Below are 27,801 nucleotides of genomic sequence, written 5' to 3'. Positions count from 1 at the left end.
ATTAAAAGAGAAAAAGAAATTTCTGTAAACGCTTTTTCATAGCGTGGCGTAGGCCAGTACAAACAATAACGGCTGTTGTCGCTCTAGTCACGTGGTTGCCTACGAGCACGTAATTTATGTCTGTCGCTAGGGGGTTATGATTCGTGACGTCACGATTGGGCGTACCAATAAGATTGGCCGAACGTCGCTTATCGATTGTTTTTGTGCAGTGCAGAGGTCAGGTTGTGTTTTTATTATTTTGCCAAAATGTTTAGCCTAACTTTGAGTTTTATTTGCTCGCTTGAAAATATGTTTATTGATTAAACTTAGAAGAAGATTTAAGGTTTTTGGGTACGATATTAAATTAGCTTTTTGCACCGTCTGACTAATTATGATAAAATTGCATTTTTAATTTAATTTGTCAGCCTGCCCGACGGTTACCGTCCGATTGTCAGACAGCATATTTTATCTGGCAAATGTATTTAAAGTCAGACAGACAGTTTTTTTAATTTTTTTCATGCTTATTTATTTTATAATTGAACAATCTGACAATTAGACAATTCAATTAATAATCAATAATTAAAATGTTTTATGTTGTTTGTTTTTAAAATAGCAATAAGAGAAATTTGGGCTTGTTTATTCTGTTTTGAAGGCAAGTGTTGCATTTTCAAACGATTTATTGACTACAAGAAGCATTTTTGAGGTTCCTCTCTGCAAAGGTTCCATACTATTTTTCATTGTGTTTTTCGCACTTTTATTCTTCAGTTTCATCAGTTTTACTCCAAGCAAGTCAGCCAGGGGCACAGATGCAATAGTGCCCTTCAGGACTGCACTGTAATTTGCACTTTATTTATTATAAAGTGCAGCGACCGGTTCTTAGACGGCGATTTCCGCGCCGTTTTTTTTCAAACATTCTTGTCTTTTATGACTGTAATATTTCCTAGTGTAATTGGTATGTACATTTTTCATATTTCTGTATTTTAAAGCTACCCTCTTATTATCGTCGTTTATTTTTTTCATTAAACACTGTGGATTCCTATTTGCTGCCAATTTGTTGCTTTCCATTATTTTAGTTTTCTTGGGAAGTGCAGTGTTCTCGTAATTTACATCTTCCCAGCATATGACAAATTGTGATTGTGTTTTTTTTTTTTCCTATTATGCTGTCATTCTTAATACACCTTGCGTAAAATCACTTTTTTGATTTTGCCGAGCTACAATTTTTTTTCACTTCTCAGGACTGAAGTTACCATTGCTAGTGTAGGTACTACTTAATTATCGGACAATTATTTTTCGTTTCTTTTACACTGTTTTCCTTTAAAAAGTAGCACACTAACACACACATCAGTTTTTTTGTACTATACTTATCGCCTTATTTATATATTGATTTGAACATGCAATGATCGAACTGTGTTAAATTTTTTGAGTGCATTGACAATTTTGTATAACACGCTTAGCTGCTAGCTACGTGTGGATTCGTCTTCAAGAAAAAATCGCGTTTGAGATTGAACATTTCTTCGATATTTAAAACTTTTTTTGTGTGACGCTTGCCCCCAACAGCACTGTGCCCATATTTGGTGCTTTATTTGCCCATTACAAAAAAACAAAAAAGCAAAAAAAAATCTGACTAAAAATGATGCGTTCAGAGTATCCACCTTTGCCCCCTAGCATGCCAATGCCCGGGGGTGTACCCGCCGAGACCTCGGCAAAATCGCTGCTAATATTCGATCTTCTTAAAGAGCCCGGCAATGAGAATTGTGCCGATTGTGGAGCCTTATTAGGCATAGACAACGCATGGGCTGTGTTGTCGTACGGAATTTTAGTGTGTGACGACTGCAAACTGGTTCACATCGAACATGAAAACCACTACAAGTCACCAGAGAATAGCAGCTCGAACAATGAGAGCTCACTTAAGGGTAATTTAATTAAATATACATTTTCTCATGCTATTGTGTTTTTAAGAGAGAAAAGTGTCATTTAAATTGTTTTTATTGCTAGACTGGGCTTATAAAGATAAATATTTTATATTTCCTGTTGCCATTATTACCAATTATAGATTTTAATTTTTTCTTGATACTACACTGTTACATCAACATTATTTTTTCATTTTTTAACAGGAATTCTATCCACTCATCTTCCAAACCTTTGGGAAGACAAGGATATTGCACAAATCCGTGCCAATGGCAACAAACGGACAAACAGTCGCCTACTTGGTAAATCGCCGGCGTGGCAATATCGCCCATCAGGAAATGATGGCATTAAGCTTAAGGTATTTGTTATTAATATCTTGAGGTTTAAAACAAAATAGTATGCAAATATAAAGTAAATTTTGTAAAAAGCATGGTTTTATTGGTAAGATACGGTTACTAGTGTTCTGAGTTGAGTATTAATATTTTACTCCTTTTTTTATGGTTATGTCATGTATATAATGTGGTTTTGTGGGTGATTTCATAACGCAATCTTTTAACAATGTTTTAAGGAATACTGGATTAAATGCAAATACAGCGGAAATGACGGCGATGCTGCAGAAAATCCAAAAATGGCGACCAAAAAGCCATTTATCGGAATTCAGTTCACACGGCCAATGCGAAAAGGTAATAAATAATTGTGGTTTGACTAACTTAGAATATTAGCCACTTTTAAGATTCCAGGGTTATTCAAAGGCTTAGCAATTTACAAAAATTGATGCAATAGCCTTTCTGAGGGGATTTAAATAATATATTTAAATTAATTAGCAATTATTACATAAATGGTACAATAGATTTCAAAATTACCAGTTTTTGTTGTAATTTTTTTCACAACTACCCTTAAAAAAATCCTAAATATAACTTTTTTTTAAAAATATTTTTTATCAGGAAATTACCCGTGTTGTGCCGTGCTGCAAAGTGACACTTTATATCTAACCTCTGATGTTAGAAACGAGGAAGTTCCAGTAGAATGCATTGAAACATTAGTGGTCAACTCTAAGAGAATAGGTCACGAAAATGGAGTACAACTAACCTACAGAATACCTGGTTCAAATGGCAAGTTAAATTTACTAGTCCTTGTGAATAACCTGTCCTACAGTCGGGATTGTATTTGTTATATTATGGACGCTTTAAACTAATATTTGCCTACTATAACTTATCCGCACACCACAAACAGAGGTTTTATTTATTTTTTAGGCTTATAAATCGGTTCACTAAGCTTTATTATATACAGATTGTCTTATACAAAAAACAAATTAGTTAAATAAACCTAAGAGGTTGAGTTAGGCTACTTATATTAAGTACAATATACCTTATAAAAATCAATATTGATAATAGTTAGTTACATTGTATTTAATTGGTAAAATTCTTTTCATATGTTATGCAACAAACATATTGAAAAACAAATCGCCAAGGCCCATTTAACTTATAAGAATTTATTGCTGGATGTTATAGAATCAAAGAAATATAAAATTTATTGTTTTGTTTGTTTTGATTCGAGCCTATTTTATAATAATAATAAACTGCCACCCATAAATTTCTCCTTTGTTATAATCCCATTGTGTGAACGAGTTTTAATATATTTCCTGTCGGAAATAAAACCCGTTTATTTTAAAGGTTATAAAAATAAATATTACGGCGGACGTGGTGTAACTATTACGCTTTTATCTCTTTGTTTGGAAAGTATTACTCATTGAAATTGTATTTAAATTGGCAATTCAAATTTGTATTTTTAAAGTAAACATTTGAATTCTAATAGGCCTCTGCTGTTTTATACATAAGAAATGTATATTTTTTATTTTATTTACTAAAAAATAATTTTTTTTTAAGGAATTTATTTGTTATCAATATAATGCAAGCTAAGTTCTGTAGGTGAAATGTAAATATTTTGAACTTTATAAAATTTTGCTTTGTAGGGTTATTTTGTAGTGATTCATAGCTGGTATTTTTTACACACTAACATTAAACATTTCAGTTTTCTACAACTATATATATATACATGCTTTTGTTTTTGTAAATTTTTTTATGATAATTTATTTTTCTGAACAACATTTTCAGAAGAAAATCGACTGTTGCAATTAGTCAATTTAAAATATTGCCATTATGATATATATATATGCTTAACACTCAGTAAAAGTAAAAAATTATCTATTTTTAAATAATTTTGTTTTCTTACACAGATGGCAATACAGTTGCCTTTACTTACCTTCAACACGACAACATGGACACTGTTATGGACTGGGTCAACTTAGTACTATACACTAAATACAACCTACTCAAAAGAAAATATCCAACGATGATCGATCAAAATGTGGCCAAGATACTTAACTGCGGTAAGTGCTTATGTGCTAGTAATTACATGTTATAATAAGGGTTAATTATATACAAGAACCATACATTATGTAAGCAGTAAAGGCTTTACTCTTAATGTGCTAATTAATCTAGATTATGGTGTTGTGAATGTTTTTTTTGATAATTTTTGGTTTTATAAAAATTGTGTGTTAATATTAGTTTCGCTTTGAATATATTTGTTTTACAATTCCCTTAAGGGTGATTACAGTTTAAACATTGGCTCATAAAGGTGAAATTTGATACAAAATGAAACATAATTTTAGTAATATAAGAGCTACGTATTATAGTTACACTTAATTAAGAAATTCAATATTCGTATATATATATTTTATTTTCTGTGTAATAGACCAATAGTAATATGTAAAAGAAATAGAATGGTTGACGTAATATAATGTTATCTATTTTAAATTCTTATAAGTTAATATTATATAATTTTTGTGGCTCAAAATATAAATTTTTTTATATATACAATTTGTATTTTTCCTACAAAATTTCAAAATTTTTGGACAAAATAAAATCTATGAACACAGTATTGTAAAGTTTTTAAACAAATTTTTATAACAATTTTTTATTTTTGACGACTTTATTAATTTTTGCGTTTATTTTGTTATCTAGGAATGGTAAAAGAATCTTACATGCATGTATCTGGTGTTGGTTTGGTTTATTTGAGTTTAAGTGAGGCCCGATTATCCTGCTTTCAACACCATCTTGATGATAAACCATTTTTTGAAATCGCTGTCAGCGAGGTTCTTAACTTAACAGGTATGTAAATGTAAATTTAAATTTAAATAGAGCATTATGAAACATTTTTCTAAGTTATTTAAAATTTATCAGTTTTGTAAAAACTAGTGTTCTCTGTTTTTTTAATAAATGTTCATTTTTTGTTTTATTTACATTGAAAAAAATGTTTTTTTACAATAAAAAAATTAAGTTTTTAAAATAAGAATTCAATAACTCTTTGAGATTAATTTTTTTTAGAATTTACATAAAGTTATTACATTATAATTTTACAAAACTTTTTTTTCCAATTTTTTTTTCTACTTCATGTAACGAATTGAAACCAATTAGCATTTATTTATTTATCTATTTACTTTATTCACAGCCACACAGTATCTCGATGCAGTCGCTTGTTATTTTAACATCGATGCCAACAAGATTTTGAGCTACGGCGACTGGCTGAGTGCCCTCGAGCAAGTTTTAAAGACCGATAAAATCTCAGCAATGCCAGGTAAAGCTACTTTAAATAAGCTTGCTAATTAGATTAGTATAAACAATCTGATTTCTGTGGATTTTAGGTTACAGTTAATAGTGATGATTTATAGTTTGAAAATGTTGAAGATTGTTTGTATGTTTGTCATGTTTTTGTAAAGAATTTTTAACATTTTAATATAAATGTAAGCTAAAAAAATGGATTTTATAGAAAAATTATGTAATTTGGTTTTAAAAATTAGATTTTATTATATAATAAATTAATTTTTTATTGTTCGTACTCTTATTTTTGCCCTTTTATTTAAATTACTAATTTAATAAAATTAAAAAAAAATAATAAAAAAATTTTTTTTAGATGATGTACCCAAACCCACTTTTCCATTTTCCTTGTTGAAAAAGGCTGAAAAAGCCCCGACCCCCACACCTCCAGTAGTAGAGAGGGTCGAACCACCTCCTCCCCCGATCTCCCACATCCCAGCCCCGACAATAACCCAAGCTGTCACAATGACCAATATCCCAAACACAGTGAATAATCAGCAACCTAAACCACAACAACCCATAAGTAAGTTTTTTTTTCAAAAAATTTCTCAAATTTTAGAAAATTTTTTTCTGCAAGTTTTTTTTATTAATGTATTTTTTTAGATGGAGAAAAAGAGGGTGAAAAGAAACCTGGTAATTACGAATGTTACCCTCCTATCGGACCCATGGGTGAGATGGGAAAAGTCTTCAGGGGTGAATTGCCTCCTGATGCAATAAAACCTCCCGCTTCGAAGAATGATCTAGCAAGGATAAGCAACGTTTTTGGTGAATATATTCCGCCAATGTCTCAAGTACTTCAACCCATTAAATGTAAGTTAAAATAAATAAATAAACACATTTCTACTTGCACAGATTAATTTATGTAAAATCTCCTTGACATTTTGATTTAGCAGTAATTTTTAAAATTGTAAAATTAACGTAGTTGTTACAGATATATTGAGATGTAAATAAATTTTTAAATCATTAAAATATTTTTCAAGAATTATATATATAGTGATAAATTTAAGTTAAATTAGAAATGGATTTTTTCTACTTAAAATGGTATTTTTAATTTGTCAACATGTAAGTTGCAAACATAATGTAAATTAGAAAAGAAAAATTTAAAATGTATGTCACAATTAACAATTTTATCGCAAGGTTATATTTTTTTTTCTTTATTTTTAGCAACTTATAGTAAATTTAGTCATTTAAAACCGTAAATGTTTGTTGAAATTACCAATTTTACCTAAAAACTATTTATTTATTTTATTTTTTTTAGCAACTTATGGTGAATTCAGTCAGTTAGCGAACCCAGCTTTAACTGCAGCATTTGCTTCAGCCTCTCTTAACAGTGCTATCATGCATCCTCCTGTCACCAAGGAAAGCGTATGCTATCCTCCCATTGCTGGCCCACAACAACAACTCAAACTCCAGTTTGAAATGGCTCGACTCCGAAGCAGAGGTAAAATTAATATTTTTATGTTTTTATTTGAAACTTTTGTAATTTTGGAATTTGTTTTAGTTTTTTTTTTTTTTTTGCTGAAAAATTTTAAATTTTTAAGAACTGTTAGAATTGAAAAAAAAATTGTGAAAGTATTTTAATTTTGAACAAAACATGGACTAATCATAAACTATAACTCTATAAGGAAAGGAAATTGACAGCATTTAAATTCGAGCTGAAATTTTGACCTCATTTAAATACAATGCTTATTTAAATACAATAAACAATACAGTCTATATAGCATTTGCAGCATTGCAAACCTATGTAATTGTGTCTGTAGTGTCAGGATATTACAATTTCCTGTGCTATTGAGTTATATGTGACAAATTTGTATGTTGGTTATGGGCTGTTTAGTCATTTAGTCATTTTAGAAATTATATTTGGATTTAATTTTTTTTTATATTTAAAAAAAAATACTGATTTGACCTTATTTTGTACTGCATTTTAGCTGTACACTTTCTATTATTAAAGTATTTGTTTAAATTAATTCGTTTTTTTAATGGACATTGCTCTATTGATTTTAAAGCATTTATTTATCATTTTGCAATTTTATTGATTGATTTCTCTCGTAAATTTCTGTCTGATTACTTGTTGCATCAGTGGTTCATTAATCTTATTAGATTCTGTTCACTGGCAGGAAATAACAACGTGCAGTTATGACATTATGAGCATGTAATGTCCTAAACCTATCTGTATCTCCCATAAAAACTATTAATAACATGAGCCTGTGTTTACATTTAAGCATATACTATAGGATATACATTATTAATTGCCTTGCTAAAAGGTACACACAAATACTAGACAGCTGTAACAAATGGGCCTAATGTAAAATGGAATTTTTTTTTTATTTTTAAATTTAATTTTTTTATAGGAGGGCAACTTGATATTGATGAGCTTAGAAATGGAGGTGCTGGTGGTATGCTACCTGAAAGCCTTTATCAAAGACCAATTACACAAAAACAAGTAAATATTTTAATTGATTAAATTTAAAAAGCTTGTGTTTTTTTAGTTATTTTTAAGTTCCAAATTTGCCCTACTTTAAGTTGTTTTTGAAAAAAATCCAAAAATTGTCAATACCTATTCCAAAAATAACATTAAAGACAAATTGATTGTATATTTATAATTTAATTTTTTTATTTTATTTTTTGCCTAATTTTATTATTTTTAATTTTTTTTTTTTAATTTAGTTATATGACCAGAGATTTCCAAACAGTTTGGTTGGGCGTTTTCCTGACGATCCGTCGAGTAATTTTGCTGCAGGCCTACCCCAATCATGTAAGTTTTATATCATTGCACCAAAGACCAAGTTAGGGTATAACCCAAGTTTATGCCACCTTTAAAAAAAATTTAAAACAGATATTATATAGAGTCCTTAATACAATGCCATAATTCTAAAGTTGACAAAGTTGTGAGAAAAAAATTAATTTTTTATCAAAACTGTTTTTTGTTAACAGATCAAGGCTGGGGTGATGCGCCGAATGAAAGCATATTAACTGTTCCATGGAAGCACACAGTTAACGGGTACGAACCTTCCACCAGAACTTTTAATCAATCTGCACAATTCCAGGATCAACTTAACTGGAGTAAGCTCCAACAAGGTAATAATTTTTCCTTTATATGTTTACAATATTGGGGTATCGAGTAAAGTAGGGGTATTGAGTAGTAAGTGGGTATTAAGTGCAAGTGTATTGAGTGAAGTTAATTTTTATTTGAATAGCTGCTGCTTTGGAGCGCAAATTACCCTCTCAGAGCGGAAAAGGAATGAGTTCATATGGGTCATGGTCAGGACAACCCCCGACTCTGGACAGTTTACCCCAACAGACCCCACTAACAAGGACCCCAAGTGGATGGGGAGTAAATGGAGGTATTAACTCTTGTTTTTAAAATCTTTATATATTTTGAAAGTTTGATTGGAATTTATAATTAAAAAAAATGTTTTTTATTTTTTAGCTGCCGATCATTGGCCAAACAAGCCGACAAGTCTGGATGCGTTTAGTTTGTCCAACTCCAGAGATCCTCGTTCCGGAGGACTTTCTCGTGACTTTGGACTCATTGGAGGCGGTAGCGGAGGTTCTCAGTCTCTTGGGATGAACGGGAAGTTGATAAACAGAAGCAATTCTGTGTCCTCCGGAAGCGGAGCTAGCTCCACGCAGCAAACAATCGTGGAGAATTTATTAAGGCAGTGGAAATCGGCCGAACAGAAATTATTGGGGTTAATTCATAATGGTTATGTGCCAGCTTCTGATATGTCACCTGCAGGTAATTATAAAATCATTTTTATTCAAAAATATAATTTTTTATACAAAACTAGATAAAAAAGAGTGTAAAAAAGTATTTGGTTGACATTTTGTAGAAAAAAAAAACATATTTTAGGCTTTCCTTATTTTTTAGTTCCACTTAAAACATTTTCAAGCATTTTGTAACCTTTTTCCTTGAAAATAGTTATTTAATTTTTTTTAAACTCCTTTTACTTTTTTTTCAGGTTTAGACAAGGACAGTGCTGAGCATGCTTACACTTGCGTCTCCGAGTTATTTGAGTTGCTATGGAAACAGAGATACGACTTGGCTCTCTCGTTTTTACGAGGTTTCAGAGAAGTCTTCGCAAACTCAGTTCACAATGAAATAAGAAACCTTTTTATTGGTTAGTTTTGGCAGATTTATTATAGATTTTTTTATTTCGGCCTATGTTTTCAAGTTTTATTTTTACTAGTTGATAACCTGCCTTGTATGGTCAGGATTTTAATTGTTTTAATAAAAGTCACAAATTTCAACTAATATTTTCTTTTAGTAATTTAGCCGGGCACCACAAATGGCAGTTTTATTTATTTTGCAAACCTATAAATAGGACATTTTTTTTACAGGCGTTGGTGAACTTGACACGATGAAGCAGATCTTTCTCCAACAAGGAAAAGAGAAATTCCTCTCTGGAAACTCTGGGGGACCTGTGACATGGAAGCAACCAACACCGCCACCTAGTGCTCCTCCCACTGCTGCTCCGGAAAATGCATGGCCGAACTCAAGTAAAAAAAACTCAATAAAAAAAAATTTAAAAAAGTTAAAAAAAAATCAAACAAAAAATTAAATCTTTTTTTTAGGTGATTTGGCGACTCGTAACTCCACATCTGATTACTCACCCTGGGGGCCTTTTTCACCCACATCCAGTGAACCATGGGGAGGGGGCAATGCTCCGCGAGTAAGCTCCTCCAGCAGGTCTGCTTCTATCAGCTCAGATCCTTGGAGCACAAGCAATTTCTTCTCTTCATCAACTGGTAAAGAAATTTATTTCAAAAAAAAAGCTAAATAAATTTTAAATTTTTTTTATAAAAACTTATTTAAAATTTTATTTTTAAGGTAACGTACCCAGCCAAAGTTTCAATCGAGCCCCATCTCGACCCGTCTCTCACTCACACTCAGGATTTGGGGACAACTCACCCACAGAGGGTTCTTTCGGGTCAAAAGCTTCATCAAAGTAAGTTAAATTGCATTTAGGTAATTTTTATTGAATTGTTTCGTTACAGGTTTTTGGTTAATTTAATATAAAACTTTTTTTTGTTTAAATATTGTCTTTAAAATAAGAACTTGTTGCAAATTGTAATTTTTTAATTCGATTTTGGGGTTTAAGGCTTTATTGTTTTAGTATCTTATTTTAAAATTTCTATATTTTTCACACATGGAAACTTTTAAAAAGATTTCCTTTTGTATGTGCATTAGTTTATTAATTATTCCAAATTAGGTGTTGTTGCACCATATAAATGTAATTAAATAAAATTACTAATAGAAAAATATAGGGGATTATATTTTAAAATACATTTGTGTTTTGTTGGTTTAAATGCAATAACCTTATTATAATAAGTAAGGCTTTGGTCGATTTTTAATTAAGTTATAGTTTGTGTTTATGCTTTGTTGTTTTGTGTTTATTTAGTTTTTGTGTGGGTTTAGTTTTATGTACATATAGGTTAATAATCAACAGTTTATTATTAATTCTCATGTGTCAACAAAAGAATGTATGAGAATTTTAACAAACCTTCATATAAAACTAGTATGTAAATTAGCAAGAATTGGTAAACAAAATATTTAGTTTTTAAAGATAAAACGTAAGCTTTAAAAACCAATAATAGCCAATAATTTACCAAAAAATATTACAGTTTTATAATGATATTTGCTAATATAATTGCAATGTTATTGTTGTATCACGAAAAAAAATTTGCATTTACATAAATCACAAACAGTTCTTTAAAAAATATATCTTTTATGGTATGCAGATTTACATATATACCAAACCTATCATTCCATTTAATTCTGTTGTCAGGCTGTCACCACATGCCCTTCTTAAACCTAAATAACCCTTGAACAAAAATAAAGCAATCACTACTAAGTACTCTTATACCAATCCTACTCTAATCCCATGTTAGCACTTAACCTCATTTTTAAATGTTAAACCCTTTACAAGCACCAATTGTTGTTTAAGTGTGATTTAAAGTTGAGAATGGCACATTAAGTTGAATGTATATTTAAATGCTTTGTAATATGATAAAAATGTGTTATTTGGTTTTAATAAATACTGGATTTTAGTTGGTTTTTTTTAATTTATTTTTGCAGATTACCGAAATTAAAGATGCAAGAAATAAACTAATTTTCATATTTTAGCAGTTAAAAAACATTTTAATTTAAAAATATTGTAAATTTATAATTTTTTCGAATTGTTTTTATGATTTACCCCTAACCCTCCATTTTGTTTATTTTTAGCTCCACGTCACCCAGGGTAATCACCCCACCAACTGGTTTTGACCCTATGATGACATCGACATCTTTGGCGGGTATCGAATCTACCCTCAAGAATATTTTCCGTAAGTTTTCGTAACTTTTAATTTATTTTAAATAATATATAACAAATTGTTATTTTTTTGGTGGTTATTTTTACAAATAATTTACTTGAAAATTTGCAGAATTGACAAACATCGCAAACTTGTTTTTCAAATATTTGTTATTTTATTTACATTTTGTGATAAAGCCGCATTTTTTTCGTGACGTCAATGGCCAACGTTTAAACACATCACGTGACCTGCAAAGCGAAAGGAAATGCGTAATTCCGAATGTCGAAAACTCAATATTTCTCTATTTTTATTGCAGTGAATACGAACGACTAAAAAAAACAAGATGGCGTCGCACAACATTTACCCACAATCCATTGCGACCCAATTTCCGTTCTCTCTTTCTCTCGTTCAGCTTTTTTCTTACTCAAAGGCCAAAACAACGTTGCAGTGTTCTCTCGGTTGCCCTTTTTCATGCCTTCTTTCCTTGAAGTCATCTAACAAGTATTTATGATAATAATAATGCGTGTGTGTTTAAAATATGTGCGTGCAGTCTTATAAAGCCGATATTTTCATATTATTATTCTTAATAATTTGCGGAGTCTTTTTCTTTTTTGCTCCTCTCTCGTTTTTCACTCTCGAAGTGAGAGAGAAAAAGAGAAATCACGTTTTTTTAAGCGAATTGGTTGCTGTATTCAATCCACCTTATTATTATCTATGACAGTTTAACCCTTAGTTGTAGTAGTTCCCTTTCTTATTACTAGTAATATATTTTCCCTTTGCACGACGCACGTTGTTATTTAATTTTTTTTAACATGTCACGGCGAAAAAAAAATCAAAAAAAAACAAAAAAAAAATATTTCGTTGTGCGCTTGTAATTGCCAGTTGAATAACAACCCCATTTATTTTACCAATGTGTTAATAAGCATTCCAAATCGTTCGTTATTTTTTTTTTTCGATATATAGTTTCGCGAGTCGAGTTCTTCCATTTTGTATCCGCGCCCCGTACAAAACTGTTTCTTTTTTACACACTCTGCGCAACGGCGGGTAGCACACACACACGGACATACACACACACGGCGCGAGCTCATACAAGTATTTTTGTGTGTGTACTTCTGCCGCCGCTGCGCAGAGCGCCCAAGAGCAATTGTTACCAAGTGTGCTATAGATTAATAATATTGTTCCTTGCCACCCTCTGTTCTTGTTAATATTCTTATTATTATGTTTAACGTATTGTTGCAAATATCACTATACAATATCAATTTTTGCGAAGGTGTACTTAATTAATAATGTATGTGTTAACACGGGCAAAAACTGGCTTTAATATAGATTAATAATATGAACTTAAAATCTTAGGGGTAACTTTGGTTCAGATGTTAATTATTTGCGTGGCATTTTTTTTTAAATACGTAAAGGCGATATCTTGAAAATTTGATTTTTTTTTTATAAAAATCCCTTTTTTGCAATACTACTTACTTAGAACTACGGGACAAACTCCATTCTCGGTGCTAAATAGCGTTCAGTCGTCTAAACTAGAATATTATATGCGCTTGCACTTTAACGATTTTGAGATACGCGTTTTTTCCGTTTTTGTACCTTTTTTGTGTTTTGATTTTAATTTTACCTTTTTGAACCCTGTTCTTATTCCATTTTCGAAGTTTTAGAAGTAAGACCTTGCGACGACGCTTTTCACCGAGACGCCGGCGCCCACTAACGTTCGCTCGACCTAAACGTTGCGGCCGCTAGGTGTCCCCGTTATCCTGTGTTCCTTATAAAGTGCAATGCTGAATAATTATTGTTTTTTTGAGAAATCCAAAATCATTTCTGAACGAAATTTAAGCCACATTTTTTTGTTATAAGCCGAAATTTTGCCTAAACGATCAAACCTTCATAGCTATAGCGCCTAACATATATACAACGCCTGATTCGGCGCAAAAGTTAAAGTTAAAACAATTTTCAACCTATTTTTGAGAGAAAATTGCCATGTTTTTCGACCATGGGTATATTGATAGTTTAAACTGTTGGCAAGTCGAACCGCTATGCAAATTTCTTTTTTTATTTCGATTGCAATTGCCTACTCCAAGTGTTTCTATTACTTTACACCACGCGCATATTTCGGTCATAACCTACTAGTTACAACAAAAAAACCAGTGCAAAACTTAAAAAGAGAATTATAATTACCAAGTTTTTACCATATTAAGTCGAATGCAAATTACATGAGCTTTCTTATACTTACGTCGTGCTGCCTACTTTGGCCAACTTTTATTATTACACCAAAACGCTTACCTTTATCTACATATTAACCCTTTCCCACACTTAAAGAGCGAAAGGCTATTGCGTATTATGTCAAGCGGTTTTATATTGCATCCAAAATTAACCAAAGGGTTTTCTATCATATTAAGTCGTCTGATAGCTTTATAACAATGGCAGTTTTTTGAACTTTAGAATTTGAATTTTTACACAAAAGTTAGTTTTTTTTCATGTAGTATATTAAATAGACTACAGCGTATAAGATACATATGCGTGTTAGTGCAATAAATAAACTGGTTAATTAATTATAACACTTAGAGTCTGTGCCATTCTGCTTAACATTTTTCAGGAATAGCGCACGGTCGAACAACCTGGGGGGTGACTTGACCCCCCCTAAAAATTCGAACATTGTGTCCTGTCTGTGCCTTACGAATTCTTCATTTTTAAAATTAAAAAAAAAAAAATTTTTTTTTCAAATACGTAAAATTTTTTTTCTCTATACTGTGATTTGAGTTATGATAATTTTGTGAACGTGCTGTTTCTGTCTCCATATTATAAACCCCGTATTTTATCTAACTTTATTCAGTGTATTTTTACTAGGGTAGCAATTTTTTTCGCGCGTGCCTTTGATGTTCTAATTTAAATAATAACATCTTTTTTTTTAATGTCGAAAAAGGAGTCTAAGCCACAATGTCCGAATTCGAGGTCACGTGACCCCGCATAAGTATGTCACGTGACTTTTATTTAAGTAACACTTTAACTGATATTGGAGTATCGACTTTTTTGGTCGTCGCGGTATTTTGTACTTTTTTAGTTTTACATTTTTGTCGATAATGTTCTGTTATAACTGCGTTCTCAATATACAATTGACGACAATCCATATAACATATCTTATCTTGTTATTATCCATCTCAGAAAAGGGTGCATTTTTCAATGTAGTTCGCTATTTTTTCAAAACAGTATTTATTCTTCATGTTAACTTTATATGCCATTAATAAAGGGGGTTACTTTTTTACTAGAAGTAGTTTTATGGTGATAGGCTGTATTCCAAGACTGTAGCATATTCAAAACTTCCATTTTTTAGATATCTTTTTAGTTCAGCATTAACTATATAGCGGCGAATTATAATTGCCGTTTTTTTTGAGTTTTTTTTTGCACATTTCGAAAGCCGACTGGTACACACCATTACGTTGTGCAGTAAAATAATAAAACATCAGTTGCAAGGTTTCGTCTATTCTATATTTTCTACTTGACAGAATCTTCAATTTTGATAAAAAAATCAACAACACACTTACATAACATATAGCAATTTTTTCCTATTAAAAACATATCTCGGAAACAATTTTGTTAACTGTTGTTATACGTAAATGCCTCTACGCAATCAATTATGACGTTTTATTCTGAAGCCATTTTTAAACTTAACTTTTCGAATTCGAGAGATTATTAAAATATATAGCGCCACCTCTCGGCCAGCGCCGGATTGCCTTCTTCGTCGTCGTTCGCTCTCTCTTTTTTTTGTAGTAGTAAGTAAGAGCCGCGTGATTCGAACGGCCGCGTGACTGTAGTCGACCAATGAAAATATTGCAAGCTGTTTGCCATCCAATCACTGTTGTTCCCTCGCCAAGGTGTTCTGTTTTGAATTCCAGCTCCGTTTTGTTTGTTTTTTTCTACTTTGCTGCTGTTCAAACTTCATCGTATGTTTAATTCAATTCGCGTGTGTTTAAAACCATTTAAATACACTCTAAGTGTACTGCATTAACAAGGCCAAAATCAACTCTAAAAATCCATAGTTCGAGATATTTCAAGGTTCGAAAAACGTACTTTTTTTTTAAACTTTTTTCGCTCAGCCGCGTCGCACCAAAAAAATATCGTTTTTTATATATCGCCGAAAAAAAGCGCGACGCGGCTTTGCCTTGTTGATTGTGCAATTTCTGGTTAGTTAAAATGTTGCGTGTGTTTTATATGTACCCGATCTGACATAGCAACTTGAAGTCAAATGAAAAAAAATGCTTCCTTGTTTTTGGAAGTTAATTTTTTGTGCCAAAAAGTCTATGCATTTGTGCGGCTCTTTTCTTGTAGTGTAATGATAGCAGCAAAAGTGCATTGCCGGTCTTAAAACCATCTTCAAGGTTATTTTTATTAAAAGAACAAACTGCAATTGTTGTAGTTAGGTAAAAAAAAATTACAAACCCTAAAAAAACACTCCAAAAATTTTTTTTCGAATTTTCACGATTTTCAACATAACCTTTTTATCTGTTACACAATCGTCATTCGCGACGCAAAATACTTGTCACCTCGAGGTGACGTCATACCCACGTGATCCATGACATCATAATAACTTATTTCGGTATATTGCTTTTAAAAAATAACATCCAAACTTATCTTAAAACTTCTTTTCGTTTTTGGACGCAGTATTTTAAATCACTTTAATTTTTTACCGAGCACTGTTTGTTATCTTATGTTACTAGATCACGTGATCGTTTGAGGATAAACTTTAATATATCAGCTGTTTTTTCGCGCGTGTTTTGTTGTTTGTTTGCCGTCTAATGCAATTTATCGCTCGCCTTGTACATAAAACTACCTTTATCGAAAATCTCGAAAAAAAAACTTACAAAAAAAATTCATCATTCTAATTTTATGCTAATGTCCCAGTGTTGACCGACTATGCATTATTTTTCCCGCGTACTTGAAAAAAAATCGAAAATGGCGGGGGAAAATGTTTTTTTTTCCGCCATTTTTGTTCATGTTTGAGGTGGAAAACTAAATAAAACACAAGCACGGACATTTATTTTTATAAACATTTGTTCAACATGCAGTAATTTTTTATACCAATACCAACATTTTTACAATGTCCATTTTACAAAAAAAAAAATATTTTTTTTTTTTCGAAAAAAAATATTGAGTTGAACTTCATAAAAATATTTCAGTTTAAACCCGGTGCTTGTGAACCTTAAAATGCTTTGACTTTTCCTCAAAAGATAATTATAAAAAAAACATAAACTGCCACATACATTTATATCGTTCTGCTACCACCACCCCTTCTAAGCGCACTAAAATTTAACTAAAAGTTCTCTTCAATACGTTCTCTCGCTTTTTTTACGTCTTCAATTAAAAACTCGCACATTTCAAGTAAAAAAATAAACGTCATCATACCGGGAAGCCCCCGAAACCGACACTCGCTTCACTCGATTTTGACCTAACGTTTTTTTTGTCGTCCGAACTCGGTTTTCGCTGTAGCGACGACGCAATTTTTCATTTAATACAACAATCAAGCACGCACTGATGAAACCAAATCCGCTTTTTTTTCCGAAATTAGTCTAGAATTTTATGTGCAATAACTTAATCTACTTTAATAATAAACAATTTAAATTTAATTCGCACCACCCTACATCGGCGCCTATGTATTTCCTACAAACAAAAATATTATATGGTTTATAGGTTAAGTCAAAAAGAGCTTGCTCAAAAGTTAAATTTCGAGATTTCAAAAAATTTTTTGCGTTTTTTTCTAACACCCGCCTTTTCTGTTCCACGAAATTGCATTTTTTTTCGCTTGAGGGCGCCAATGTTCGTTTACTGTTGTACATACCTTATCAGTCCATATTAAAATTCCGTGCTTTTTTAGTTTCCTATATAACGTTCTTATTTTTAATATTGAAGTGCATTCATTAGTATATTTCTATATCAGTTTCTGTAAATTTCGGTACATTTTCAATTCGACTAAACCGGTTTTTGCCCCATTGCTCTTTCGTGCAACCTAGCGGACAAGAAATATTTTGCATTGTTTCGTATGTAGTACATCTCGCCCCCGAAACCAGTATTTTTTTTTTCATTGTAAATATTTTGATGACCTGTTGTATTGACGTCACTACAACCGAATTGACTGTAAATTGGTATTTTTGTTGTCGTACAGTTGTGTAATATTTCGCGTGTAGTGGTTTGTTTAGTAGCCGGCTTTAAAAAATAAAATTGTACAGAAAAAAAATTGTGTCTTGTGAAATAAGCTTGGATAAGTTAGCGTCAGTCTTAATAACAGTTTAAGTATAAAATTTAAATAACTTAATCATTTTGCATATTAAAATGCAAGCATAGGTACTTTTTAATTTGAAAAATTTATTGGAATTTAGTTGGCAACTTTAAATTGTTATGAAATTATTAAACAATAAAAGTGTTTTAATATTTCGAGGATAAATTTAAAGTTTTTAAAAAATGCAAGGATACCACAAATTTTCTAAATTGGGAATTTTTTATCCACGTTTTTTAAATATGCTAAGAAAAAACACGTGTTCGGAGTTTTATAAACTTTTACATGTTACTTTCAGTAATTTTAAAATTAAATTGTGTGTTTACATACGTTTTAATTGTAAGTAATAACATATATAGTAAAGAATTTATTTTACATAGACTAGTTACCGAAAACTGCAGACTATTCTTAAAATTAAAATTTGTTTATATTTTCCAAGAGCATATAGAATTTTTTAAACTAATGGTATGATGCTTTTGGAAGAATCAACTCGTTTTTACAATAAATTGCGATTACAGATCATTAAATAAAGGTAGGTAATTTTCTTAAAACCTTTGCTTATTTAATTTATTACTAGAATGCTGTTGTTGATTTTTATTATTTAAATCAAACATATTGTTTCAATTTTTTATTGTGTATATTTTAATATTTTTTTGCTTATTTTACTTATACATTCACACAACCACAGACAGAATAATGTAGTGAGCAAAAAAAAATAACATAATTATATAACCTTGTCATTATAAATGTTTACGAAGTTTAAAATAGCAAAAAGTACACAGTGTTTTATTGGAACAATTAAAATAGAAAATCCTACATAAGTATTTGGAAACATGTTGGTAGTTGATAGTAATATAAAATCTTTTAATATCTACTCTGCATTTATTAGAAAAAAAGTGTTAAATATTAAAAGATTTTGAATTAAAAAAATTAGAATATATTTTCTTGAATATTTAACTTTTTTCTTTTTTTGTTGATTTTGGAGATTTTTCTTTTTTCATCGAGCAACAAACATTGTCACCTTCATTTTGTGTTTTATTATTCACATTGTTTAAATTCTTTGCAAAGTCATCATTGTTATTAATCCACAATGCCACATCAGCATCACTTTTTTGCCCTGGCTTTGACGCCACATTTGTGTTGCTACCCCCATTTTGCATCACTGTTCCAGACTCCCTGTTGTCTTGGCAGCATGTGTCAAAACTTGTTGAAGATCGTTGCTCAACTTCCACAATCGTTTCTTCTTTTTTTATGTTCCAATTTTTATCACTTTGTGACTCATCAAGCTCTGTCTCCGATAAAGAGTGCACTCTAGTTGTGGAAGTAATGGCGGATGCTCCTTCACTGGAGGATGCTACCGAGTCGGTATACTTATGCAAAGAACAGTATGACTCATCTCTTTTTGCCTCCTCAACATCCTTCATTTTATTCCCATGACGCAATCTCAATCTTGGGGTCCACATACCGGATAACAATTTTGATTTTCGAAACCTCAACGCTGGGAGAAATGTTTTGTTGATTGGTTTAACAACAGTGTGTAAACTCTTCGAACATGATGGTCGTCTCTTGGTGTCATCTGCTGGCTTGTTCATGTTGTGCTGGGGTGAATCATGTATTGTTTTAACCATCTAAAAAAAATAAAATTGTTATTGGTCATATACTCTAAAAAAAATTGTTTTCCTTTTGTTGGACTTCATTTTTTGCTATGCAGAAACAAATTTTAATACTTCGTGTACTTCTTTAGCTATAGCTTAAAATTTATTTTACACAGAATAAATAAAATACTATTTGGTTAGATTTGAATTGTTGCAATAAAAATAAATTTTTTCACCTCATCATCAAGTGCAGACTGACTTCTTCTATTACTACACATAACAAGGGGTGAATTAATTAAAGTGCTGAAAGTTTCAGAACACGATTTGCTGTAAAACAAATGGGTGTTTATGTTTTTTTTCAGTTTATTTATCGTATATTTACAGATAAGAGATTTAGAGTATGAAAATTATTTAAAACTGTTGGTAAAAATAGCTTATTCGAACATATGCAGAATGTAGTTGTTATTGAGAAAAACTCTTAACAGATTAAGATAATACAAAAATCACGTGGGACAACAAACTAACCTAATACAAACCCAACATGGGACAACTAAATTGAAACAAATCTAAACTCTAATAATAATTTGAGATTGGGATTACCTTGTTTTGAGGGTGTGTTTTGGTGTAACTTGTCGTCCCAAAGAAACTTGTTTGCGATAATGTTGGACTTGACTTTGCCTGTTCTGTGGGTTAAGAATATAAATATTTGCTTTAAAAAGGTTAAGCAATGTATTTATTAAGACAATTTGAAATTGCTAAAGTTACTCTACATCTAGGGTTAACAAAAGTTAAATTACCTAAAGAAGAACTATTTACAGTTTTAATGAAATATCTGCAAATGTTTTAAACACAGTTACTGCCTTATTTACCACCCGCTTAATGTACCCTAACGCATCGCTTATTAGTAACATTTATAATAAGCTAATGACTTACCCTTTGGTTCATTTTCGTACCGTCGTGCCGAACAATTTCTTCCACCATTTCGTTTGATTTTGTGAACAAATTTGTTGACTCTTTTACTTTCTCTTCTAACTTAGTATTGCTCTTACCTATTAAAAATTCGAAATATACGTTATGGTATTGAGGGTAAAGCCTAAAATAATATTTTTTGTTTCAATCGTGCCGTATCTACATTCAACTTCACCTGTTTCAACTTTGAAACTTACTGTTTAGATTTTAACGTAAAACATAATTTAAATTTCAAGTATTTTACTAAAAACTTACCAATGCTGGATAATCTTGCAGCAGCCACTCTTTCCAAAATCTTTCTCATCACGGGATGTTCAGATAATATGTAGTTAAAATCATTTACATGTAAGGAGTAAGTAGAACAGTAGCTAACAGCAATGACCGAAGCTACTCTACGGTCGTTGATCAACAGACAGATCTCTAAAAAAATACATGTAAATGGTTGAGTATGGTTGTAAAATACGAAAGTTGTATTGGTTTCTTTTTGACTGGAGTTTGTAAATAAAAACACTGTGTTTGTTTATTTAAAAAGTATACTCCTTTAACCTAGGTCAATAACGGGTTTAAGATCTTTATATATATGTGTATCTTTTCACCTAAATGTAATGTTTTGGTGTTATTTTTTACGCCCTTAAATGTTGTTACCTCCAAAATAGGATCCATCCGATAGACGTTTAATTGGTTTTGTAAGTTGACTATTTCTTACTTCGACAACTCCGTGTTGAATGAAATACATTTTCTTTCCAACCGCTCCCTCTCTCACGATCACATCTGTAAATAATTCATGGTGTAATAGCAATTATTATGATAAATATACAGAAAATTGCAATTTGCACAACATAAATCAAATCACTTGTAAATTAACTTTTAATATCACTGTTTCGGCCAATTTTCGCTATGTTTTACAATTGAAAACGCACTAGTTTTTTTCATTGACCATATGTGTATTTAAGGGCTTTAGTTTAACATATTGCAATGCCTTAACCAATGACCAAGTCGTTTTAATAAAGTGAAGTCAGATTGCATGTTAATTATGTATTTTTTCGTTCAAAGTCAATTCACCTTCTGGTTGAAAAACTTCGTACTTTAACTTCTGTACAACTTCTGTAACAAAGTCCGGTTCAGCATTGCTAAAGAACGGGACAGATGCTACTAGATGCCGACAATTGTAGTTTACCACTTCCTATAAAAAGACATGTTAAGTAAAGATTTGCAGATCAAGTTACAGTCAATTTTTTTAGGTTATGAATATATTGAAATCTTTGAAGTTTAAAAAAGTAAACTTTTTAGTTGGATAAAAAGTTAGCTAAGACATACATATGTTTGTAACTGTTATACGAAACCACTGCTGTTTAAGAAAACTATCAAACTTTCCAACTTTTTCGCAATGTATCAAGTTTTTACCTCTCTTAAGTTATTTGACAATTCATCCAATATTCCTTGCTCGTCAAACATTTTGCCTTGGAATCGATTCTCGTAATATCCGTACACTCTTGATCTCAACGACTTCGGCAATCTTCTAAATCTCATGTATTCCTTAACTTGCATATACTAAACAAGCATTTAAACAATAGAAAGTGTTAGATGTTTTGTGTATTGAATTGGCCTTTTGGTAAATGTTGTTAAATAAAGCGTTGTCTACCTTTTCTTTGTACTGCCTCTTGGACGAGTCCATAGATTGAATTAGTGCGGTCGCATGTCCAATAAACATTGCAAAACAAACAGCACCTGAAATAAAACAATTTCTTGTTGTTTAAAGTTTAAAATAATAAAGAAAATGTCTTTATTTGGTATATTGTTAGGCACAACATCTTTGTCAGAATAAGTCAGAATAAAAAATTGTTTCTGTACCTCAACATACGCCTTGTTAGATTAACCAAACTTATATCAAAAGCGTTATAAACATTAACAAAATGATCAAGATAACCTACCTGATACCATGGACAACATTGTCATCCATAAATCCATTACATTTTGAGGTGGTTGCTGCCCATAACCAATACATAACATATGTGACATGGCCTTAAACAAGCACCATGAATACTGCTCTGGCCAAGGCGCATCCTAAAATCAAATAACTTTTTGAAAAAAACATATTATAATTTAGAGATGATATATTTATAATTACGATAAAGAAGTTTTGTTAAGCAGTTTTTTGTGGTAGCTACAAAAAATTTATTGATTTAATATTGGTTTTTGGTTGAGTTGTCTTTCGATAAACTTTATTAGACGTATTTGTTGATTGATCATTCCTGAAAGTTATTACGTTGTTTAAAACTTTATCGATTTGTATGTAATTTGTTTCTGGAACTATCGATTTCAGAAACGAACAAATTATATCTTTATTGACTCCAGATATTGGGCAACGCCTGTCTGGTAATCTTAAGTTGAAATTTTCATTTTCCGGGGATTAAACAATTTTTGTGCAATAGATTACCGGCCGACATACTTAGTAACTCCTTGTTTTTACGCGAATTCACCAGCGTTTGTTTACATATATTATCTTTTTTATTAAAAAAATATAAATATTTGATCACATAAAATAAACTATTTGGCTGTAAGTATTTCAATACAAAAGTGAGCAAGGCTGAGTAAAAGCAATAATAAATACCAACCCATATTTAAGTGTTTTCAAAGCAAAGTTTGACACATTTCCCTACGATCCAATGCCACTGTCTTAAGGAAATTAAACAGATTTTTTATGTCTTTGCACTTACCCTTAAATTGTCAATAATAATCCAGCAATCGGGCGGAAAATCGTTTAGCAAGGGCACCAAGAACTGTAGGCAACCGTTCCAATGTCCAATCAACAACATGAGACAAACTAGGTTAAAAATTCGAACTGCAGCTACTGCAAGATCATATTGCATACCAACGATCTGTGAATTGTAAAAAATGTTACAAGAAAGACTTTGATTTTTTAAAACCTCTGGTTAGGTTTTTATTGGTCTTTTTTTGCTTGTAAAAGACAAAACTTTACCACATTAGTATTATACTTACTTGTTCCCATTGATGAACGTATCTAATCAGTCTTGAAATTCGAAGCAATCGTAGCAGGCTGATAATTTTGGCAAACCGAAATAATTTCATCGCCCTTGATGCACTTGCACTAGCCGAGTCCGCATGAGTGAGCTAGGGATTAGTATATAGAAAATTTTGCAAAACACAACAACATTTTATTAAAAAAATTATAATAATAACTTTATACATACATAGGATACGCAGCTATAACTTTGCAAACTAACATTTTCTCTAAAGACTTTAAAATAACAGGCACGTTGTGTAGTGGTCAGAACACTTGACTTCATTACATGAGGTCTTTGGTTCGATCCCCACTGTTCTTATTCTGTAGCGCCTTTAAGTTGGCCGCTTTAAAGAGCATGAACTCTCCCTGACCCAATACTTATTTAACAGCTTGATTATTGGGCAATTATAAGTTATAGCATTCCAAACTGCCAAAGGCAACTCGGGACAGGGTTGGGGGAACGGATGTTACTCCATATTTAGGTCGTAAAGTCGACTTTCTCACATCAAGTTCAACAAAAATATTAAAAAATTCACTAATTAATATTTCTATTTTAATTTATTATGTCAAGGGTTACTTGTAGCAGATAATCAACGGGTAAAGTTGATATGAGGTCGACTGCAAACCAGGATTTCAGATATCGAAGCCGGATCGATCGCAAGTCCAGGATGACGTCACCATCACCGTATTCAAGAATTATTCCGGTATGAAAATTCATTATTATATCCGAAAGAAACCTAAATTAATTTAAAAAATTAATTTTAAATTTAACTGTTAAAATAATGAAGATTGTTTAATTAGTGTTTAAATGTATGCTATCAAGAAGTGCATTTCTGTATGGAAAAGTTGTGATAGGTTATTATTTTTGGGTGGTTTTATTTTTTATGGGGTTCATGGAATAATAATGCAATTTTAAATGTGCTTTACAAATTTAAAACTTAGAATTGTGGCCATTTGTATTATGCCATTTGGATTTTTTTTATCAAGTTTTATTTTTTCTGAAAACGAACTGTTTCAACGACATGCGATTTAAAAAAATAAGGTGCTATAGGTCAAGAAAATTCATTAGTTGGTGTTGTTGTATGTTGGCTATAAATATGACCCCGCAATCTTGTTAAAAAATTGTTTTTTTGTTATTCACTCTTCGCGCGGTTAAAGATAGCGTTTAAACTTGCACTTTACACCCTTTCAGTCTAATAACTTGAGCTTTTAATACGCGGTTTCAGTGACGTATGAAAGGTTACAAAAAGTGTGTATTTCTGTTATACGGTCATCAAATATGTATAAGATAATGCAAGAGGCAACGCACTGAGGCTTACGCGGCGAACTCTTTCAATTATTTGACGAATTTTCAAGTTCAAAAAAAAATACAATTGATTTTTTATGTCTGCATATATTAAAAAATGTTGTTTGTTTATGAATTTTAAAATTTAAAAAATACTTAAATAAAACATTACAGCTCATTATAATTTATAATTTATAATAAAACATGTCATACTATTTTTACAAACAGTTAAATAATTTAAATAAGAGAAATTGTAAATCTATTTCTTGAAGAAATTGTGTTATAAAATTTGTGTATATATTTATTTGAAAAACTACTATTTTTTCAGTAATTTTAACAAAATTCTGGTAACTATTCCAGTATTATCTGTATGATTAAGGGTTAATACCGTTTTGTGTTATTATTAGTGTAAGTTATTCTGCGCTTATTTAACGTAATTAACCTTCAGTATATACGATAAAATTGCTTACCAGAAGTCTAAGCACAAATTAAAGGCAATCCATCCCGTGTCTGATGTCATTTTTTCGTTAAAGAACGTTATAGCAACTGGTATAATCAACATGCTTATAATAAGCAGAATTAGAGTAACGAAATCCCAATAAAATCTAAAAAAAAATTAAAAATATTTATTTATTAGGATTGATTTTTTATAGGTATATTAATTATGGTTTTTGTTACAGTAACTGCCTTTTCCACAGCTGTTTTTATTAATAATTTTCTAATTCGTTTAAATGTATTTTTTTTAAAAAAACTAGTTAAAATTTTGAGGATTTTAATCATTTGAATTTTATTTAGATTAAAATTGTTTATGTGTATAAAGTAATTATTTGGTAAAATGGGAATTAAATTCAAATTTTGCGTGACGAAAATTTTAAATGTTACGCTTTAAAGCTTTGGTCACGTGAATTACATCAAAATTTTTTTACATCACAACAATGTCTTAAGTATGTTTTTAATTTTTTGCAATTTAATCTTTTTAATTTAATAAATTTTATATATATTTTGTGTACACATAAAAAAAATTAATGCGCCAACTATATGTTAAACTATATAATTAAGACACCAAAAAACTACTTAATGAAGATTTTAAATAAACCGCATAAAAAGGGATTTTAGTTTAACTGGTTTCAGATTTTTTTGTCACAAATTAATTACCTAAAGTTGGAGTAAGGGTGAATAACGAACGATCCTTCAGTTTCTTGTCTTTTTTGTTCTTGCTCGACAGCTTTTTCGCTGCCGTACATTCGAAGTGAAAATTTTGTAACTGGTATTGACATTGAACCGCCAGTATACCTTTAAATAAAAATAATTCTTTTTAAAAATGTATAAAATTAGTTTAAATGCATTGAACAGTTGAATTAAAAGTGATTTTGTGATCTTGCTATGTTTATTTACTAATGTCGGGCATATTTAAACCATTTAAAAAATATATTTGCTGGTTTAAAATATAAGGAATTTGACAATGACCAATAAAGGACCAAACAATTTACATTTGTATTTAGTGTATGTATACAAGGTTTTTTAGATACAACTGGTAAACACCGATTTGTTTTCAGTTTTTATATGTTTTCTGGTTATTGATGTAGCTAAAAACACTTTTATGTGGTCTGGTGAATTTTTTTTATTAAAATGAAAGAATTTTTTTTGATCTTTTTTGTATTAAATTTGAAATTTGTAGATGGCTGTGTTTAACCTTCTTTGGGTCACGTGACAGAATATGTATTCGTTTATTGGCGTGGTATACTATAACATGATAACCTAATTAAGGCTGAGAACCCCTTTTTGACCTACATGATTAAAATTGATTATCCGTCGAAATCAAAACCCGGCCCTAGCCTTAGATCGTGTCGTTTTATATATTTATAGCGTTAAACATTCAGGAAAAACACGTTAATTTTTTATTATCTTATGTTTTTGTTGTAATATTGTTTGTTATATATTGATATGTGTTTAGCTTAATAAAACATTCGCTGCATTAAGATTACATGTGTTATCAAACAAGGCGTTTAAATTGGATCTGTGGTAGTGTTGTATTACAATGCTGACTTTTGCTTGACTTAAATTTTGCATATTTACATCTAAGAGTGTAATTTTAAACATACCGTTATTGTAATATTAACACAAGTTTGGCTATAACATTTTCTAAAGCCAATTTTCGATGCCTAACAAAATAATTGTGTTTCGATGCTTAGTTATACTTGTTTTTTTCATAATACGAATTTTCAAACGCAAGAATTTTAAAAATCCAAATCTCTTTAAGCCTACAGTGTCGTCTCTGATCATGAATATTTAAAACTTGGCAGCATATTAGTGTTTGGCTGTTACATGTAATTAGAAACGGGCTAGTAGCTGTACACCACCTCTAAATAATTGAGATTGCTTTCTAATTAAAAACGCGCGTTCCCATCCGTATTAATGTGAATATTGGTAACGATTATTTTTTGAAAATTAAACAATTTAAAATTCACGATAAACAAATAAATAGCAAGTTAAAAATATTTGCTAATTTAAATTGCCATAAAATAGCTATAAAATTTTTGATAAATTTTCTTTTGTTATTCTGTAAAATTTAATAAAATTATTTAATATAAAAAAATCGCTTGCCTTAACATTATGCATAAATGCCTTTTTATTTATAATTTTAAATACAAAATAATATAATTTTCTTTTAGAAAAATGTATTTTAAAAACTATATTTTGTAGTGTTTAGTTAACGGCACAAAACATTTGGCCTATAAATCGCAATGTTATTTTAATTAAATAAAACCTTACCATGCTAAAGCTGCAAGTGCAGAGCCACTTTTCTTTCTTCGAAACGGCAT

At 30.7% G+C, this 27,801-nt stretch overlaps 2 protein-coding genes across 2 annotated transcripts; one reads left to right on the top strand and one right to left on the bottom strand.

Annotated features, from left to right (window-relative positions):
* Positions 1 to 596: 596 nt before the first annotated feature.
* Positions 597 to 18,058, top strand: LOC145744055 (uncharacterized). The gene is made up of 21 exons (XM_082562149.1): positions 597 to 1,892; positions 2,094 to 2,245; positions 2,456 to 2,570; positions 2,832 to 2,999; positions 4,124 to 4,276; positions 4,911 to 5,057; positions 5,398 to 5,523; positions 5,860 to 6,066; positions 6,147 to 6,353; positions 6,802 to 6,984; positions 7,895 to 7,986; positions 8,211 to 8,298; positions 8,478 to 8,621; positions 8,741 to 8,887; positions 8,974 to 9,282; positions 9,506 to 9,664; positions 9,885 to 10,043; positions 10,119 to 10,292; positions 10,375 to 10,492; positions 11,770 to 11,870; positions 12,154 to 18,058. The coding sequence occupies exons 1-21, from the start codon at positions 1,610 to 1,612 to the stop codon at positions 12,168 to 12,170; spliced, it is 3,249 nt and encodes a 1,082-aa protein (XP_082418275.1). The 5' UTR covers positions 597 to 1,609; the 3' UTR covers positions 12,171 to 18,058.
* LOC145742550 (potassium/sodium hyperpolarization-activated cyclic nucleotide-gated channel 3-like) lies at positions 17,802 to 27,801 on the bottom strand. The gene is made up of 17 exons (XM_082560326.1): positions 27,752 to 27,801; positions 26,135 to 26,272; positions 25,450 to 25,584; positions 24,272 to 24,431; positions 23,670 to 23,801; positions 23,387 to 23,548; positions 22,601 to 22,733; positions 22,312 to 22,397; positions 22,074 to 22,220; positions 21,732 to 21,852; positions 21,315 to 21,440; positions 20,925 to 21,089; positions 20,634 to 20,749; positions 20,301 to 20,383; positions 19,937 to 20,027; positions 19,119 to 19,733; positions 17,802 to 18,035 (listed from the first exon to the last, which is right to left on the bottom strand). Exons 1-17 carry the CDS (start codon positions 27,799 to 27,801, stop codon positions 17,802 to 17,804), a joined length of 2,694 nt encoding a protein of 897 aa, XP_082416452.1.

This window comes from Corella eumyota, chromosome 2 (genome assembly GCF_963082875.1).
Source record: "Corella eumyota chromosome 2, kaCorEumy4.1, whole genome shotgun sequence".
NCBI lineage: Eukaryota > Metazoa > Chordata > Ascidiacea > Phlebobranchia > Corellidae > Corella > Corella eumyota.
This window is presented reverse-complemented; position numbering and strand designations above follow the sequence as displayed.

Bases quoted from the DNA above. Each gene is read 5' to 3' on its own strand.
- LOC145744055 (XM_082562149.1), top strand. From the start codon at position 1,610: ATGATGCGTTCAGAGTATCCACCTTTGCCCCCTAGCATGCCAATGCCC. The intron at 5,524-5,859 runs GTAAAGCTACTT...AATTTTTTTTAG, and splicing joins TAAAATCTCAGCAATGCCAG to ATGATGTACCCAAACCCACT. The intron at 9,283-9,505 runs GTAATTATAAAA...CTTTTTTTTCAG, and splicing joins TTCTGATATGTCACCTGCAG to GTTTAGACAAGGACAGTGCT.
- LOC145742550 (XM_082560326.1), bottom strand. From the start codon at position 27,801: ATGCCGTTTCGAAGAAAGAAAAGTGGCTCTGCACTTGCAGCTTTAGCA. The intron at 24,432-25,449 runs GTAAGCAATTTT...AAATTAATTTAG, and splicing joins AATTTGTGCTTAGACTTCTG to GTTTCTTTCGGATATAATAA. The intron at 21,090-21,314 runs GTAACAACATTT...GTATTTTTTTAG, and splicing joins GGATGGATCCTATTTTGGAG to AGATCTGTCTGTTGATCAAC.